The sequence below is a fragment of the Eptesicus fuscus genome, chromosome 6 (assembly GCF_027574615.1).
Source record: "Eptesicus fuscus isolate TK198812 chromosome 6, DD_ASM_mEF_20220401, whole genome shotgun sequence".
NCBI lineage: Eukaryota > Metazoa > Chordata > Mammalia > Chiroptera > Vespertilionidae > Eptesicus > Eptesicus fuscus.
In genome coordinates this window covers 9866708-9887172 of record NC_072478.1, presented here as the reverse complement: position 1 = coordinate 9887172, position 20465 = coordinate 9866708, and the positions used below count along the sequence as shown (strand labels likewise).

The 20465-nt window shown below is 38.3% G+C and overlaps 1 protein-coding gene across 4 annotated transcripts in view; it reads left to right on the top strand.

Annotated features, from left to right (window-relative positions):
- Window positions 1-20465, top strand: part of PPP2R2A (protein phosphatase 2 regulatory subunit Balpha) — a 102723-nt gene that overhangs the window by 74387 nt on the left and 7871 nt on the right. For 3 of the 4 annotated variants that reach the window (XM_054717205.1, XM_008151456.3, XM_028160596.2), the window contains 6 exons: window positions 3514-3679; window positions 13214-13326; window positions 14468-14645; window positions 15855-16019; window positions 17339-17508; window positions 19677-19768. In XM_054717205.1, coding sequence (XP_054573180.1) covers window positions 3514-3679; window positions 13214-13326; window positions 14468-14645; window positions 15855-16019; window positions 17339-17508; window positions 19677-19768 — 884 coding nt within the window. Of the gene's footprint in view, window positions 1-3513; window positions 3680-4392; window positions 4401-13213; window positions 13327-14467; window positions 14646-15854; window positions 16020-17338; window positions 17509-19676; window positions 19769-20465 lie in introns of those variants that run through there. The other variant, XM_054717206.1, reaches the window with a different exon arrangement.

The following is a 20465-nucleotide window of genomic DNA, read 5'->3' as shown; positions in this document are numbered from 1 at the left end:
ATTCCTAATATTGACAAATCCACTCAATAACAATGGGTACTGCTATCAGAGGGTCCAGATAGAATTGTAACCATGAATGATCAATCCAGATAATCAAGCTACTGGAAAAAACAACCCAAAACATATGTTTTCAAGGTGTGATGATAAATAAGGTTTTCTTTTTGTATGGAGACTTAATAACTAATGGGCTATTCTTATTAACAAGTAGTGTTAAACATTTTATCTGATAATTCACTTTTATTTAATATTGCTGACTAACAGTATCTTTTCAATGATTTTTCATAGGTTCTTTTTTGAACTAGACTTTGAATGTTTTTTATGAAAAGATTTTGAATCATGTGATGATAGGTTAAAAGATAAAATTCTGAACAGTTAGAATTCTCACTTTTGCTAAGGTATTAGTATTAACTAAAGAAGTTCACAAGTAGTCTCTTTATCTAATAACTTAAAACTATGTTCACACTCACTGATAGTAAATGAAATAAATTACCAGTGTGTTCTAGGCTCATAATATAAGAAGGCTAATTTCAGGACAGTAAGCAGTTGTTCATGGGGCTGTGGGGTGAGGTTTGCTGAATAACTCTGAATGTGGACTTAATGAGTATCAGACCTCTATAACTGTAGTCTTGGATGGGAGGTGGGGTCAAATGGTGCAGTGAAATTACCTAAAGACAGGCAGGAGAAAGAGAAAGGAAGAGGACAATATATCATCTATACTAATAAAAGGGTAATATGCTAGTTAGACTGGATAGACCGGACGTCATTCTGGACGTTCTTCTTGACAAAGCCGGGTCCTGGGCAAAGCCGTCCTGCGTCCCAGGTGCCTGCAGCCAGCCCGGGTCCCGGTTGCCTGTGGCCAGCCAGAGGGAGGGAAGCCTGGTCCTGGGTGCGGAGGCCAAGGCAGAGGCTGTTAGGGGCAATCAGGCAGGCAGGCAAGCAGTTAGGGGCAACCATGCAGGCGAGCAGTTAGGAGCTGGGGTCCTAGATTGCAAGAGGGATGTCGCAGGATCGGGCCTAAACCGGCAGTCGGACATCCCCCGAGGGGTCCCAGATTGCGAGAGGGTGCAAGCCGGACTGAGTGGACACACACACACACCCCTCACAGATTTTGTGCACCAGGCCTCTAGTCTATATATATAAAAGCCTAAGTGACTGAACGACCAAATGACTGGTCGACCAGTCGTTATGACGCCTACTGACCACCAGGGGACAGATGTTCAACGCACAGGATCAGGCTCCCTCCTGTCTGGATCGGGCCTGTGGGGATCGGGCTGAAACCTGCCATCCGAGGGACCCCATTTGTGCACCAAGCCTCTAGTATTAAATAACTGATTGAGACTTGACTCTAAAGTGGGCAGAGAAAGGAAGTGTGCCTCAGTCAGCTGTCTTTCTTTCTTTCTTCCTTCCTTCCTTCCTTCCTTCCTTTCTTTCTTTCTTTCTTTCTTTCGAAGACGAATGGTCTATTACCGCAAAAACAATAACAATGTATTATAGGGTTACATGTAGAAGCAAAATGTATGTAAATTATAGAACAAACACTGGGAGGAAGGAAATTAAAGTGTACTGCACTGCCAGTGTGTCTCATTGGTTGAGCATCGACCTATGAACCAGGAGGTCATGGTTCGATTCCTGGCCAGGGCACATGCCCAGGTTTTGGGTTCGATCCCCAGTAGAGGGCATGTAGGAGGCAGCCGATTAACAATTCTCTCATCATTTTTTAAAATATATTTTTTATTGATTTCAGAGAGGAAGGGAGAGGGAGAGAGAGATGGAAACATCAATGATGAGAATCATTGATCAGCTGCCTCCTGCATGCCCCCCACTGGTGACCGAGTCCACAACCCAGGCATGTGCCCTTGACTGGAATCAAACCCGGGACCCTTTAGTCTGCAGGCCGACACTATCCACTGAGCCAAACCGACCAGGGCATCATCATTAATGTTTCTATCTCCCTCTCCCTTCCTCTCTCTGAAATCAATTTTAAAAAAAAAAAAAGTTATACTGTAGGTTAGTCAGGCTGTGATAAAGATGTATATTGTAAACCTTATAAGACAAAATTAAACACAACAAAATAATAAAAAAAAATACCAAATAAAAAGACAAAATAGAAAGGAGGTACCCATGAGATCACAATAAAATTAAAAACTGAATAGGAGAGAAAGGAGTTCTTCCTTAATATAAAAAGCCAGCTAATTATAGAAACAAGAAGAAACATTTTTTTAAATTACCATTTACAATTACTCTAGCAATAATTGTTTCAGTAAGAATTATGGATGAATGGTAGAACTAGTCAGTGAAAGTTTTAGAATAGTCTGTGTGTCAAAGTATCTCCCTAAAGATAATTATTCATTACAAAGAGAAAAAATACTAACTTTCCTGTAGATACACCTCATAGACACTATCTGAAACAAGAAAAGTTAACATCACCAGTGCTAGGTCACATCAACATCATCACCTGCCTCCTAATATTCACTGGGATAAATACATCATCCCTTTTGTGCTATTCCTCCCCAAAGTGCCTAACTTGTATTTAATAATGGGGACATCGCACAAACCCAAATAAAGGGACAATGCAAAATAAACTGTTCGGTGCTTCTAACAAATGTCAGCGTCATAAAATACTAAGACCCAGAAACTATTATCAACTAAAGAGATATGGCAACTGAATGTAAGGTCTGATGCTGGCTTTTCTGTTGTAAAAAGACATGGGGACCATTGGAAAAACCTGAATATTTGATAACTGGATTGTACTACAAGAGAATAGAGAATGACTTTGTTTTTAGAGAGATAATATAAAGGGCAGATGGGAGAGAAGGAAACAAGAAAAACGAAATGGGAAGAGAGAAGGGTGAGAACAAGAAAGCAGGTGTGAGGGAGAAAGAGAGAAGGCAGAAAAGGTGGGATAATTAGGGAGAGAAAGGGGAAAAGGAGGAAGGGAGGAGAAAGATGAAAGCCATGTATAAACAAAGTGCAGTAAAATGTTAATGCAGTAAATGTTTACAGAATTTGGGTGCAGGATATGGTGTGCTAAAGAACTTGGCCTTGCCCAAAGACAGTAATTGTCTTTGCCTTCATCTTCTTGAAGGCAATCTGTCGTACCTGATTGGACTATCTTTGTTTAGGATAGGAGCTATCAGCCAGCTGTTTCTGGCAAGCTTTTCTCATTTAATCTTTACTTTTTAGATGAGCACCCTTATTAAGGATGCTCAGGTGTTTTTTATCAGTTTGAGTCAATACTATTTAAAATATAATAGTAAATTAATAATCAAATTGATCCATAATTCAGAGTCACTTTTCCTAGTAAATTGGGCTTAATCATTATACTTTATTTAGCTTTTCCTTTTTTTTTCTTTTCCTTGAAAGCCTTTAAATATTTTTTTAAAACAACATAATTGTATATGAGATACAGGTAATGAATTAACCAGAACCTGCAAGATCTTTTGGAACTGATAACATTTTACTATTTTGAAATCTTTCTCAACAGTGGTCCGAATATTTTTGTTTCCATTTTAGAACAAAATCCAGTCTCATAGCAGAGGAGAATATAATGTTTACAGCACCTTTCAGAGCCATGAACCAGAGTTTGACTACTTGAAAAGTTTAGAAATAGAAGAAAAGATCAACAAAATTAGGTGGTTACCCCAGAAAAATGCTGCTCAGTTTTTGTTGTCTACCAATGGTAAGTGTAAATTTTATTTCATGTGCTTTGTATGTACACATACTCTGTAGGATACGTTTCCCTTTTCAAAGAGGGGTAGTTGTTAAGAGATATTTACAAGTAGACATTTGGAAATATTTCTTCCCCACATAGAATATAAACTCTTCTTTTATGTCTTTCCTTTTTTATTTGCATTTAGTTTTTAAATTCTATGAAAGAAATTTCCAGGTGTCAGGTTTCTTTTTGTGCGCACACACATTTTGTAGTGAAAAGAATGGACTGATTCTCTTTATGCCACTTCATGGCTTAGTCTTGGGCAGGTTACTAACACTGAGTCAAAGTTTTCTCACATGCAAAGTGGAGATAGTAATATCTATATTATCGTATTGTTGTGAATAGTAAATGTGATAACTCCTAATGTACATAATACATGCTCAGTAAATGTTAATTTCCTTTCTTCCCTTCCTCCTTTTTAAGTGTGCTCAAACTCTCCAAAGAGTATTTCAAACTGTAAATTCAAAATGCTCTGTCAAAGGATGGTCTCCATTCAAGGTTACTCTAGGAGGGCATTCTTCGTACTCAATCTAGTCCAGGAAGGACACAAACTGGAACTGACACACTGCCTTCTTCCCCACAATCCTCATGGCTAGAAGAAGTTGTTTTCTTACTCTCAGGAAAAGTTTTTAAGTCAGGGTTAGAATTGTGTGGTGACTCTACCAGAATTGAAACTCCTTTATGACAAGTTAAGAATTGGGTCTTTTTGTTGTTGTTGTTCTAATTTTTTTTTTTTTTCATATACGTTGTTGTGACTTGGTTTAGCTTTTGGGATCAGCGGTCTGAAGAGACATTAAAGTGACTGAGAGATACTTCCAGATTCTGGGTAGCCATAGTCTGTAAAAATTTAGATTATAACTTATTTGAGGCTGACACAAGGGTTGGGGAAAACCTCAAATTTTCTCATATCTTCACTATTGAATAAAAGCAGATTTTTAGCACCTAGACCTTAATCATTCTTTGCCATTCACAGAATGTATACTCAGGTGATTTCTGGGGTGACACAGTGGAAAATACTGAGTTCCCCCTTCATCCAGTTTAGGTCTCATCACCCTCTATCTAGTTCTTTGAAATGCATTTGCCACTCTCTGACACTATAGATGTGTGCTTCCTGTATCCCAGTTTTTTTTAAGTCATCAAGGTGTTCCCTAAGCAGCCCTTAACATTTGTACCCTCTACCCCTCTCTTTTTACATAAACTGCATTCCTCTCTCTGATTATTAAAAGAAAAATAAATAGAAATAATGATTTAAAGCTTATAACTTACAGCATCATAGATTGAGGTACTGTGTATACTCGTGTCATATATTGGTTTCTAATTTGGTTCAGTTTTAATTTATGTGGTAAACTAAGTTATTTCAAATAGCATTTCAGATACTGCTTTTTTCTTTGACATCAAATAATGCATAATTTTACCATTATATAGTTTCTACTTTTGGAAGTAAATGTTCCAGGGTGTATTGTTATACATTTCGTGTGTATGTGTGTGGTTTTGTTTTTAAATATATTTTTATTGATTTCAGACAAGGAGAGAGAGAGAACCTCCTGGTTCATAGGTCGATGGTCAGCCACTGAGCAACACTGACCGGGCTAGAATATTTATTCTTAATAATTTGCCAGTTCACTTCTTAGCGGCTATATAGTTTGTTTTTATTTTTAAAGGGGAATTTTTAACATATAGGCTGAGATAGAATAGTGTAATGAAGATCTACATACCTCCCACCCAGCTTCAATAATTCTTAGTTCATAGCTAATTCTGTTTTTCAGATCTTTCTTCCCCTTTCAGTATTATTTGAAAGCAGATTCCATTTTGATTTATTTATGGATTAAATCTTAAATAGCTTTCAATTCCCAGCTTATGTTCATGTGTCTTCCTTGCAGGCTTTTTTGTACTCCTGTGGCTTGAAATAACAAGGCAGGTGTATAACCAGATGAGCCTTTCTAGATACTAAACTCTACAAAGGCTCAATACAAGGAGAGACACTGGGAATTCCAGTGGTTAGGTCGGGGTATGTGAATCTATGTAGTACTTTTCTGTAGACAAATCAAAGTGTCTCCCAAATAGGTTTACTATGTAAATTTGAAAAATCATTGATTAATACTAGGTGTACCGGTTAATAATGTGGATTTTTTTCAGTAGATGGAGTTACACATATGTTGATATATATGCGATTTGATATGTATGCTCTTTTGTGTATTGACAACAAGCTTCAAAACTTCATATGTCAAATTTGCTGAAGGTATTAACATCATAGATATTTTTACACTTAAAAATGTTGAATTTCGTGCCAAAAAAAGCATTTGCGGGAAGTTATAATACATTATTTTGAAGAAAAGTGCTGCTGAATACTTCGGGAAGCTTATGGTGAAATGCTCCATCTCAAGATACTTGTGAACACTGGTTTAAACACTTTAAAAGTGGTGATTTCAATGTGAAAGACAACATCCAGGTCAACCGAAAAAGTTTAAAGATGTGTGTCAAACTCAAAAACAACTTGCAGAAAGATTAAACGTTGCTAAGCAAACAATTTCCGATCATTTACAAGCAATGGAAAAGATTTTAAAGGAAGGAAAATGGGTGCCACATCAACTGAACGAAAGCAAATGAAAAACCGAAAAATCATCAGTAAAATGTTGCTTCAGTGGCACAAAAGAAAGTCTTTTTTGCATCGAATTGTGACTGGCGAAAAGTGGATTTATTTTGAGAATCCCAAATGCACAAAATCATGGGTTGATCCAGGTCAACCATCAATATCGACTGCAAGGCCAAATTGCTACAGGAAGAAGACAATGCTCTGCGTTTGGTGGGATCAGGAAGGTGTGGTGTATTATGAGCTTCTAAAACCAGGTGAAACCATTAATACTGATTGCTACCGAGAACAAATAATCAATTTGAACCATGCTTTGATCATGAAATGACCAGAATGTTCCAGAAGACACGGCAAAGTAATTTTGCTTCATGATGACGCACCATCACACACTTCAAAACCAGTTAAAGACACATTAAAAGATGTTGCCTGGGAAGTATTAACCCACCCGCTGTATTCACTAGACCTTGCTCCTTCAGATTACCACTTATTCTGATCGATGGCACATGCACTTTCTGAGCAGCACTTCAAAACATACAAAGAAGTGGAAAATTGGGTCTCTGAATGGTTTGCCTCAAAACAAGAAAAGTTCTATTGGGATGGTATCCACAAATTACCTGAAAGATGGGGAAATGTGTAGCTAGCGATGGACATTACTTTGACTAAAGCACTTTTGATGTTTCTCTTGAAATTATCGTGTTTTCTTTGATTACAAAATCCACTATTATTAACCGGTACACCTAGTGAAGTTATTTTAAAGGGCACTACACAATGAATCATAGGTTTTTTATCTATTTGTTGTAAGTGGTGGTGTTAATGAATACTAAATAAAATACAGGTATTTTAGGGCTTCCTTTATTTTTTATTTTTGTATGCTCTAAAAGTAGAGTCCCATGTGGAAGGATGGAACAGGAATGGGAATTTTACAAATTGCTGTGTCTGGGAATGGTGGGATTAAAAGAAGGATGGGAGGAGTAGGACTTGAGCTATATCTGAAAAGTGTTATTCTTTTAAAAGAAAGAAAGCAATTAAGGGTAAATGTCAATATCTATTAAATCTGAATAATATCTTCACAATATTTTGTTTAGTTTTCTCTGTGAAATATAGAATAATAATACCTCCTTCCACCAAATGTGCAATAAAAGGGTCTTGATACTCATAAAAACTTAGAGGCCCAATGCATGAAATTCGTACAAGAGTAGGCCTTTCTTCCTGCCAGCACCAGCTTCCCATCTGGCACCCGGGACCTGGGCTTCCCTAGCAGCCCCAGCTTCATCTGGAAGGTTGTCTGGAAGGATATCCGGTCTAATTAGCATATTATGCATTTATTATTATAGACTAGAGGCCCAATGCACAAAATTTGTGCAAGAGTAGGCCTTCCTTTCCCCGGCTGCGGGGACCTGGGCTTCTCTCGAACCCCGGCTTTATCCGGAAGGTTGTCCAGAAGGATGTCTGGTCTAATTAGCAATTAGCCTTGGCTTTATTATTATAGATTAGGAAGTCCTGTGGGAGAATGATAGAAAATATGACCCAACATTTCCGCTTTGATTCACCATAATTAATCTTACTTTCATTCTTGCATTGACGTTCCATGATCATCATAAACTGGTTTTTCCCAGATCATTTTTACTTAACTTTATAGTCATCTCTTATAACTTTAATTCACTTGATGTTTCCTCAAGTTATTTTATTCTCTTTCTTTTACCTTCTTTCCTCTTTCTTGGAATTCTCCTCGATTCCTCCATGTTACAAAAAGGTCCAGTTGTAATCTGTTGACCATGGATGGATGGGTCTTGAATATAAGAGTGATAGTTCACTCATAAATAAGTTGCCTTCTGACAGCTTGTTAATAAGATTTTTTATCTTGTTTAAAGCTGCATTCCCACAAGAGGAAGCTTAGTAGCCTGGTTTTACCTGTCCCAACCCTCTGTTTATGGCCAGAGATACACATGGACCTTTGGACTTCTTGAATACTTCTTTAGTTCTTAGGGTTGACAATTTAGGGAATCACCATAGAGCAGTAGCTCTTAAATTTTTGGAAGTAACAGGTATCTTTGAGAATCTTACAATCCCTTCACAGAAAAGTTGTGTATAACAGCACATAATTTTTCATGCACTTTTATGGAGTTAATCAGTATCTTCATCTATAGGCCAAGGACTCCAGATTAAGTCACTTCCAAAGAACATATAAATGAAAAAATATTTTTAATTTTAAATCATACTTGTTAAAACATTATTTTATATCCAGCCTGCCTTATCCCCAAGCACTGCACTGAAATTGTGTAGTACTTCTGTATCCTGTCCTGTGTTTATGCTGTTTAAAAAAATATTTTACCCTCTTATGTCACAAATTTTATCACTTTAAAATTTTTGAAGTTTAATTTGTTTTTCAAAAGATACCTGATTTTTCATAATTTTTAGTATTTTTCTTCTGATAGCATATTGGGAACCACAAACGAATTTCATCTCATTTGAAAGTTTGATAAGTATATTGTAATTTCTTTATCTGGATCTCTAAGATAGATGAATTTGAACAGGCCATAAGACAGTCATGGCAGGCATCCTCATCATTTTTTAAAAATATATTTTTATTGATTTCAGAGATGAAGAAGAGGGGTAGAGATAGACACATTAATGATGAGAGAGAATCATTGATCGGCTGCCCCCTGCATGCCTCACACTGGGGATTGAGCCCACAACCCAGGCATGTGTCTTGACCAGGAATTAAACCATGACCTCCTGGTTCAGAGGTTGATGCTCAACCACTGAGCCACGCCAGTTGGGCCATCCTCCTCATCTTTAGATGATAATTTCTCCCAAAATACAGAATTTAGGCTTGACTCATTTATATTACATATTTGGAAATGAAGTATTCTAAAGTATATAATGATGTATCTAAATTATATAAATTAAATAGCACATAAAAACACACATAACTGAATTGCAAATAACTAGAAACATGATTACATAGGGTTTAGATGAACCTTTAGATTACAAATTAGTAGAGTTAGCTGGGTGGGTTTGTTTGGTTTTTTTTGTGTTGTTTTTTTCCTGTTTAGACTTCATCTTTGCAGAGGGCATCCACAGGAGCAGCTGGCATGCTTTTCTCCACCAGGCATAGAGAGGTGGCCAGGCTAGAGGATTCCCTGCTACCTCTCTGTATGACAGTTTTATAAAGTGTCTTTATACATTATTTTTTAAAATTATATTATGCTCATTTGCTTATGAAAGACCATTAAGAATGTGATAGTCTTATATGAATGCAATTTTAGAATAACAAAGTATTAAACAAATATGCATGCATCCATAGTGATATAAAGAAATGATTGTTTGAACAAATAAGTGGGAGAGAAGGGACGCTTCTTATAGGAGAACTAGAGGCCTGGCACATGAAATTCATGCATGGTTACGGTCCCTAGGCCTGGCCTGGGTTCAGGGCCATCTTCCCTGGCTGCCCGCAGCCAGCCCCACCTCCTACTGCCACCCACCCCCGGTTCCCCATTCGCCATTGGATGATCGGAGCCTGCTGGCCAGGGGGAGGAACTGAGGTTGGCCGTTCCAACCCCTGCCATGGGTTGCCCTCTGTGTGTGGGGCAACTGGTGGGGCAGGAGCCTTGGCCTGATGCCACCCGCATCCCCCACCACCCTTCCCCAGTTCTCCGTTCGCCATCGGGCTATCGGAGCCTGCCGGCCGGGGAAAGAAACCAAGAGGTGGTCAGTGTGCCTCATAGTGACTGGTTGAGCGGTCGTTCCGGGTTCTGGTCATTCTGCTGTTAGGGTCAATTTGCATGTTACCCTTTTATTATATAGGACTAGAGGCCTGGTGCACGAAATTTGTGCATGGGGCGGGGGGGGGGAGCGCTCCCTCAGCCCGACCTGCACCCTCTCCAATCTGGGAGCCCTTGGGGGATGTCCAAGCAGGATCGGGCCTAAACTAGCAGTTGGACATTCCTCTCACAGTCCGGGACATCTGGCTTCTAACCGCTCGCCTGCCTGCCCTAAACACTCTGCCTGTTGGCCTGATCCCCCTAACTGCCCTCCCCTGCCGGCCTGGTCACCCCTATTAACTTTTTTTTTTAATCTTATCCCCTTCACACACAATTGTATTTGACTTCCTTATTGGCTTCTTCCTGTCACACAATTTTTCTCTCTCCTGTATGTAACACTTTTTCCTACATTTATAAACTTTTCTTTCCTCCTTATTTCCTACTTCTGTTCCATTATCCTTCTTCCCATCTTTCTTCTACCCTCCCTCCCTCCCCACATTCCTTCTTTCTTCTATCTTTACCCCTCCCTTGCTCCCTCCCCTTTTCCTTCCTTCCCACCTTAATTTTTTCTTCACTTCCTCCCTTGGACCTGCTTTACTCCCTCCCCCATTTCTCCCTTCTTCACATTCTCCTTTTAAGCTCTACCGGCTCCCTTTTAAAACTTTCTTCCCTCCCTCTTTCTCTCTCATCCACATTCTTCTCTACTTACTTCCACTGTTTTAATATCTATCTACTTGCCTGATTATTCACTATCATTTTTCTTTTCTGACTCCTACTTTTAAAATCTGTCCCCAGTACACAACTATACTTGATTTTCATTATAGCTCCTACAGTTCACTCACACATCCTCTTTCCTTTAACTCTGCTCTCCACTGACTCCTTTATAAAGTTCTTCCCTCCTTTCCTTCTTGAAGCTTCCATTGGGGGAGGGGGGCATTAACCCCCAGCCCAGGGCTCAGCCCCGGCCAGGTGTTTGCCGCCCCCCACCCTCCTTCCCCAGCGTCCCCGCCACTATCCTGCTCCCATTCCCTGCCCAGGATGCCTGGCCCAGCAAGGGTGGCCGAGGCCCGCACGGCCCGGGAGCTGCTGCTGTGAAACAGGGGCGCCTCCACCCAGAAGGCCTCGGATCATTCACTCTGTCCCGGACCGTGGGCACCTCCCAGCCAATGGCCACCGCTGCCCTCTTCCCACATCTGCACCCCGCCCCTTGCCGGACGCACCTGCTCTGCCCCCCGCGGTCGCCACCCCCTTCTGCATGCAGTTTTCTTCCCCTCCTATTGTATCCTATCCTACCCCGGGCCTTGCAGCTGCCTGAGCAGAGGGCGGGGATGCAGCCTGGTGATCCGGTCATGACCTGTGACACTGTAATGGACAAATTTGCATAGTCCTCTATTATTAGATTAGATAGGATTAGAAATAGTATGTGGATGGATACTTCTTCCTACAGGAAGTGTATCTTTAAGTGTGGACTGGACTTAGTGACTCACTTCCAAAAAATAGAGTATGGGAAGGTGAAAAATTGTAACTGCAGTGGAGAAACTTGGCACATACTGCCTTAACCAAGTGATTAAAGCAGAAAAGTCCTGTTGACACTATGTATGCCTTCACTTTACTCTGGTGCTCTTCCTAAAAACCCATGATTCCATTCTGATCATAAGAAAACAGCTAACCTACCCTTTTGAGGGACATCCTACAAAATATCTCACCACTGCTCAGAACTGTATGAAAAATAAAGTCTGAGGAATTTTTAAAGTTAGAGAGACTGAGACTTGATAACTAAAATGTTGTTTGGATCCTGGGTGGGGTCCTGAAACAGAAAAGGGAAGTTAGTAGAAAACCTGGTGGAATCTGAGTGAAGTCTGGAGTTTGGTTAGTAGGAATGTACCAGGACAACGTTAATTTCTTAGTTTTAACGAACGTACCAGGTTGCTTAAGATGTTAACAGAAGAAACAGGGTACATAGTGTATGGAAACATGTGCTGTCTTTGTAACTTCTCTGGAAATCAACTTAATTCCAAAATAAAAGATTATTTTATATATTCTTGATACATAAGAATTTTGTCTTGAAGGACTTGAATCAGTCAAATTTGCCTACTTATGAATTGCTAATACAATGGGGAAATATAGATTTAAACAGGCGGCCAGGCCTGTAAAGGAATTTGTGGCATCTGCTGGTAGTAGTTAGGCTATCTTTTTTTTTCTTTTTTTTCTTTTTTTATTGTGTGTTTTTTTTTTTAATTTAATCTTTATTGTTCAGATTATTACAATTGTTTCTCCTTTCCCCCCCCCCCATATCTCCCCTCCACCCTGTTCCCACTCCCCACCTCTGGCCTTACCTCCCCCCCCCCCCCCACTGTCCTCATCCATAGGTGTACGATTTTTGTCCAGTCTCTTCCCGTAACCCCCACACATACACCCCTTTCCCCCTGAGAATTATCAATCCACTCCCATTCTATGCCCCTGATTCTATTATATTCACCAGTTTATTCTGTTCCTCAGATTTTTAATTCACTTGACTTTTAGATTCACTTGTTGATAGATATCAAATAGTTAGGCTATCTTAACCATTTTTGTTGTTTGTTCTCTGTTGAAAATTAAGTATTGAGCATATAAAGATATATGTTTTTATGTATGTATAGACATAGACATATATGTATTTATATACCCATATAACTTTTTCCCCTCTGGCTTTATTTAGTTTTAAACAGTAAGGACCTGGCTATGACTTGATTCTAATAGCAAATGGAATTTTATGAATTTGATTAACATAAAAGTGCAATATCTATACTGTTTTTCCCAGGTAATAAGAAATTTGTTTTTTTGTTGTGTCAGGGGATATTTTCTTTCCTTTTTTTTTTAATCTTTACCTGAGGTTATGCTTTTATTGATTTTAGAGAGAAAGGAAGGGAGAGAGAGACAGAGAGACAGAGATCTCGATTGGTTGCCTCCTGTATATGCCAACTTGGGATTGAATCCACAGCCTTTTGGTGTACAGGGTGACGTTCCAACCAACTGAGCCACCTGGCCAGGGAATTCTTGGGATCTTTTAGATGAAATATTAAATGGCATGTTTAAATATACCTTAAAAGTGTTTTTCTCCTAGAAGTATTACTCTTTTTTTGAGGACTTTATTCATTGTCTCCCCAGATAAAACTATAAAACTATGGAAAATCAGTGAAAGGGACAAAAGACCAGAAGGGTATAACTTGAAAGAGGAAGATGGAAGGTATAGAGATCCTACTACAGTCACTACACTACGAGTAAGTACATAAGAAAAAATTATTCTAATTCTGACAAATAGTGCTTTTGTATGTATGTGGGTGGGTTTTAAATATTTTTATTGATTTTTAAAGAGAGGGGTATAGAGAAAGAGAAACATCAAAGTGAGAGGGGACCATTGATCGAGGGGATCGACCCTGCAACCCGGGCATGTGCCCTTTTGGTGCACAGGACAACACCCAACCAACTGAGCCAAACCGGCGTTTTGTATTCATGTTACATACTCTAGATCCTGAGCAGAACTTAAATAGGAATAATTACAATTTGCCCCGTCCCAACAATTCTGTAACTAGATAAGACACTAAAAACTCTCATTTCAAACATAGAGGTTGTACTGTGGCCAAGGGCAGAACCAGGATTCTACACAAGACTGTTATGTTCTGTGCCACGTTCTCCATCGCTCTTGTGGTTTGAATATCAACTATTACAAACTTAAGTTTCAAGATTACTTTTCTTTGGAGATGAAAAAAGTAGAAATGGACCAAATCTTGTTGCAGCTAAAAAACAACAACAACAAAAAAAAACAAGAATTAGACACACTGGGCTAATTTCTTTTTTAACCACTTTAATTTAAACCATAAACATTTTATTAACTTTGCAAGTCTTTTTTTGTTAATTTTCACCCGAGGATATTTTTCCATTGATTTTTTTAGGGAGAATAGAAGAGAGAGGGAAAGACAGAGAGAAACATCGATGTGAGAGAAACACACATCGATTGGTTGCCTCCTGCACGAGCCCCTGGGCTGGAGTAGCCTGCAACCAAGGTATGTGCCCTTGACTGGAATTAAACCCGGGACCCTTTGGTCTGCAGGCTGACGCTCTATCCACTAGCCAAAGCAGCTGGGCTGCAAGTCTTTTAAGCAAGGATTGGAACTAGGAAGAATGGCAAATCCTAGTAGTATTGCTACCTGTAAAAGAAGATAAATTATTCAGATTGTTCATTTTTCTTCCCATTTCAATACTTTAGAAGATCAATATCAGTTACTTTTTAAAACTAAATTTGTGTAATGTTGTTCTGTTTTATAGTTCCTCAAAAACTGTAGAAATGAAGTGCTCTGAATCTTAGGTGCTATTGTAAACAATGAACATTTGTAATGACTTTTTCATGTGTCTTATTGACAGGTGCCAGTCTTTAGGCCCATGGATCTAATGGTTGAGGCCAGTCCACGAAGAATATTTGCCAATGCTCATACATATCACATCAACTCAATTTCCATTAATAGTGATTATGAAACATATTTATCTGCAGATGATTTGAGGATTAATCTTTGGCATCTGGAAATTACAGATAGGAGTTTTAGTATCCGTTTGGTTTCTCTCTTTTGTTTTTTGTTTTTTTTTTTGGGGGGGGGGGAGGTGGATAAAATCAATATAAATGTTTCTCCAAATCCTCCTTTCATTGTTTATATTATCCTGAAAATTTTCTGTGCACATACAAGTATGTGATATATAAACATATATACCTGGCAAACACATATACTGTAGGTATATAGAGAGAGAGTGAGAGAGAGAAAGAGATGTATAAAAATATACTCATTTTTAAGTATGTTTTAAAAATAAAATGTTAGCTGTACGGAATTACACATTTGAAATGGGTGAATTGTATGTATGTGAATTAGATTTCCATAAAGCTGTTTTTTTTGTTTTGTTTTTTAAGGTAAAATGTTAGCAGCTTTTACTACTACTTATATATTTCCAAGTACATATCATTTGAAAAATTAACACTTTAATTAGAATTCATAACCTGTTAATAGTGTATAAAAGAGCCAGTGTTCCTGTACCTTTCCCAGTCTAGCTACTGAAAGTCCTCTTTTGTTGTTTTGATTAGCATTTCTTTCATCATGAGTAAATGAACATTTTTCATATTTGTATATTTTTTCTTTTCTAATTTTTTTCATTAGATTTGCATGTTTTGTTGTTTTTCTTTGTTTTGTTGTTAATATATTTTTATTTATTTCAGAGAGGAAGGGAGAGGGAGAGAGAGATAGAAACATCAATGATGAGAGAGAATCATTAATCAGCTGCCTCCTGCACACCCCACACTGGGATCAAGCCCAAAACCCAGGCATGTACCCTGACCAGGAATTGAACCTTGACCTCCTGGTTCATAGGTCACTGAACCATCTTCGGGCTGTTTTTAAAGCACTTTTTTATGTTAAGTAAATCAGCTCCATCCTTTGTGGTACAAATAGTTTTCCCTTTTTTGCTCCCCTTGAAGAGTTTTGTTATGTTGTGTTTGGAATGTACACTAAACTTCTTAATATTTAGGAAGATAAACTTAGTCTATTCTTTATGGCTTCTGGGATTTGTATCACACTCAGAAAAACAGACCTCTGCATTCTAAAATGATTTAAGATTTGCCCATGTTTTCTTCTAAGAATTTTTTTGTAGGCATTAAAGGGATCAAATAAGGTCTAGAATGCAATTCAGAATATTTGTGCTTTGAAAAATGTAAAATTATATTTGCCCTTTTTTCTAAGTGGAAATTCCTTAATAAAATGCTATCCAGATATTGTGGATATCAAGCCTGCCAACATGGAAGAGCTAACAGAGGTGATTACAGCAGCAGAGTTCCATCCAAATAGCTGTAACACGTTTGTATACAGCAGCAGTAAAGGCACTATTCGGTTATGTGACATGAGGGCATCTGCCCTCTGTGATAGGCATTCTAAACGTAAGTTATTTGCGTCTTTTTAAAAAAAATGATAACATTTTCTGTTTGTCTAAAATCTTTAGCCTCAGACATGGTAATCACATGTACATAGGTTTACAAGTCTTAGTTAAACCTGTATGCCCAGGGCTGCCTGTACCCTTTGGAAAACTGCTGATTCTACATGAGGCATCGTTGGTTATTCTACTAGAAAAACATAGAAGGCTTTATCAGGGCATGTCTGTTGATATCCCAGTGGAGATATATACCTAAATGACCGAACGACCGGTGGACCAGTTGTTATGACGCGCACTGATCAACGGGGGCAGACGCTCAATGCAGGAGCTGCCCCCTGGTGGTCAATGTGATCCCACAGCTGATCTCCTGTGGCCCCTCCCCCTAGCTGACCCCCATTTATACCTCCACACCTCCACCTCCACCTCCACCCCCAGCCAGCCAACCTCCTGCAGTTCCTCTGTACAGCCGGCCGGGCCAGGCCAAGAGATCCCACCGGTGCACAAATTCGTGCACTGGGCCTCTAGTGTGTGAGTGTGTGTGTGTGTGTGTGTGTGTGTGTGTGTGTTGATTTCAGAGAGGGAGAGATAGAAACATCAATGGTGAGAGAGAATCATTCATCAGCTGCCTCCTGCATGCCCCTCCCCACTGGGGATCGAACCCGGGACCCTTCAGTCCGCCGGCTGAACCTCTGTCCACTGAGCCAAACCAGCCAGGGCCCAGTGAATATATTTTTAGTGGACTGTTACTGTTTGAGAACTTGGGGTGATGTTCTCCAACCCTATATTCAGATAGAGCAATTCCTTTTTTTCCTCTCCCCCCCTCCCCCCCCCCTTTATTCCTATTTTGAGCTTCCTATTTCTTCTAAGAAGAGGTTTCCTTTGCTTAAAAAAAAAAAAAGTTTAAAAAGCACTGGGTTTTAAATAATGGGTTGCAGTAATTTTACCTGGCCAGTAAAAAATAAAATGCTGGTATGAATTTGAATGGTGAGGAGGGTGTGTTTTTTGTGCTGACATCACAGGCAAAGTCAGTGAGGTATATGCAGAACCTACAAACCTGGGGCACTGAAGTCAGAAGTCCTGGGTAAGTCTGGTTCTGCTAAATTAGCTGTGGGCTCTGGAAGTATAAATCTCTCACATCTTTAGTTGTGTAGTGTTTATCCCCTAAGAAACTTTCAGGGAGATTATCTTATAGCCAGAGAGTTGTCAGTTTTTTATTAGGCTGCCATTTTTAGCTGCCTCTTAGGAAATTTGTGAATTGTTTCAACAAATGCTTTGTGTAAGCCAGAAGATTATACAAATTGCCCTTTTTTGTGTGCTTGTTTTTAGTGTTTGAAGAACCTGAAGATCCCAGTAATAGGTCTTTCTTTTCTGAAATCATCTCCTCTATTTCTGATGTAAAATTCAGCCATAGTGGTCGATATATGATGACTAGAGACTACTTGTCAGTCAAAATTTGGGACTTAAATATGGAAAACAGGCCTGTGGAAACATATCAGGTATTTGCAGTTTTTTCTTTCAATGATCATACACCCTATTTACTTTGAAGTTTTTATAGAGAAGGATTTTTTATTTTGTGTTAATCCTAACACAGTGCTTGTTCAGTGAGGCTTTTGATCCACAAGTATTATGCTTTTCCTTATGTTAAATGTATATATGCTTTTATAGGCATTATAGTAGTTTTGCAGTTAAAGTGTGATTATGTTACTGGTTTGCTTCAATATTGATAATGGTTTTCCCAGCTTTTGTCTCTATTTAAAGTGAGGAGGGAAGAGCACTCTATTAAGGTCTGGGGGTGGGAGGGAGGATTGGGAAGAGTGGTCAGTCTTAGTAGAGTTGTCCCAGTTGAAGTATGTGCGGGAATAGCTGAACTAGAGCTTAGCTTTGGCATGCCAGGTAAAAGGGACTGACATTCTACCTTTGGGCTGATAACTATTGTCTTTAGACTAAAGGAAAAGGCCGTGAAAGCCCAGCAGACAGCTTTAGGAGTTGTCTGTCTCTTGAGGGGTGTTAGTTCTGGATTCACTTCTTGTCAGACAGCCACTAGCATTGATCCCTATCCTGCTGCTCTTAGAAAAAGAGAACGAAGATGTGTAGAGCCAGGAACAGGGCGGGCATCAGATGCCTATGTTAGGTCCTAGATCGCTAGAGTGTAGAAAACACTTAACGCTGCTTTAGGAATGCAGACTTGATAAATTTGCCTTACGTTGTATATTACCAGTAAAATTGGAATGGCATTTCTCAAACTTTTTAATCCTGTTTGACAAACCTAAACCACTTAATAGTCTCCTTCATGGTATTTGAAATTTCCAAATACATGTTACGTTTGAAGCAAAAGCAAAGGAATACAATATTGCCACGGTTTCAAATTACATCTGTATAACTGCCAAGATTCTGATTTGTCTCCTAGTGATCCTCACTATTACTACCCCAAACCCTTTGAGAATAATTGATTTGAACCTTAACTTCATATTCATAAATTGTTTTTGAGAAACCCTGTATGTGCATTCTAAAACTTTGCTGAATTGTTACGATTTACCTAATTTTACCTGAATGTCAGTTTTCCTGCCTATGCTGAGTTAGATTAGTGATTGAGAATAGGGTCACATCATACTCAAACGTAGCATATGCAGATCGAGCTGTTGGTAAATTTGGCATCTTGCTGAGTGGTAAATTTGACATCTTGCTGAGCTGTGTGTTATTGAAGGGTAATTGTGATTTTGTTCATTTTTCACTTTTAATCCTGACCCTACATGAATTGTAGTTCCTCCAGGTTAACAAATTTTAATGATGTGGCCTGAATCATTTCACTGTACTTAAAGTTAAGATGACTTTGTTATTTCATAAATAATAGAGAATTCTAACATTTAGAAGGTACCTACTCCTTTCTGTCATCACTAGTGTTTAAGGTTCTTTTTTTCCTTCTGATCCCAAGAATTATTTGAAATTTTCCTTTGTAATTTAACAATGTTAATTAAATGTATAATTTATCAGGATACATTTTAAACACTAGATCCATTTATTTAGAATTATATATTTTTTTAAAAAGGTATATTTTCATTAGCTCTTGATATCACATAAGTAATGTCAAGTGGAACCAAATTTTTCAATGATGCATATGTACATTGTCCATATAATTTATCACCAAACTGAGGGATGATCATGCTGTGCATAGCATACACACTTAATTATAATGTAGGCTTTAGTTATTTATGCCCAGAAAATTATATTTAAAAAGGAAGTAAAGCACAGTATTGAGTGTTGTTAAATCAGCAATTAATAGACTAAAAGACAAGTGTTAGCATATTCAAATATTGCTATAATATTCTTTAATCTTTTATCTGTGCCATTTTCAAATGTTTTCTGGTCTAAATATTTTAGTAGAGCTTATACAGTGCATGTGCCATGCCTAGAGGGTAGTTTCTCTATTGTTCAAAAGAAAATGTGTGTTCATTGAAGGGGACTCATATGTTTGTAAATGGATTAAATAAACGCTTTTATTGTTACTAAGGGGATCAAACTTTAATAAGATTGACAGGTATGTGTATGTGTCTACATATGCCTTTTTTAAAAAAAATAATACTGACTTATTAAATCAGTTTTCTAAATTTAATCAGTAAATCTTGAGGTGTAAACTAAGAATATATATATTTATGTTTTTCCCCAGGTGCATGAATACCTCAGAAGTAAACTTTGTTCTCTGTATGAAAATGACTGCATATTTGACAAATTTGAATGTTGTTGGAATGGTTCTGATAGGTAATTGATTTTAATTTGAATTTATTCAAATGTGATTTTATTTTATTTTTTTAAAAATAATCCACTGTATGAATATAGTTTTGTTGATTCATTCATCAGTTGAAGGACATTTGGGTCATTTTCAACTTTTGGCTATTTGCGTGACAGTTTTAACTATTTTTTTAATACTTTGGGAAATGTTCCAAATGCCTTTTCTTTTTTAAAAAATATATTTTTTTATTGATTTCAGAGAGGGGGAGAGAGAAACATCAATGATGAGAATCATTAATCGGCTGCCTCCTCCACGCCCCCCACTGGGGATTGAGCCAGCAACCCTGGCATGTGCCCTGACCAGGAGGAACCATGACCTTCTGATTCATGGGTTGGCACTCAACCACTGAGCCATGTTGGCTGGGCCAAATGTAATTTGATAAGAGCAGCAGTTTTCAGCCTTTTTCATCTCCTGGCACACATAAACTAATTACCAAAATTCTGTGGCACACCAAAAAATATATATATTGTTTGCCAATCTGATAAAAAAAAAAATACTTATTCACACTAGCTGGCTGTTGTTGTGTTGGCTGCTGTCATTTTTTTATTTGATAGTCTAAGGGAAAAGAGGTCAGTGACCCTGACTATTTAGTCAGGTATTGTATATTTTAAAAATTCTTCTGGCACATAGGTTGAAAATTGCTATATTAGAGGAAAGAAATTTGCT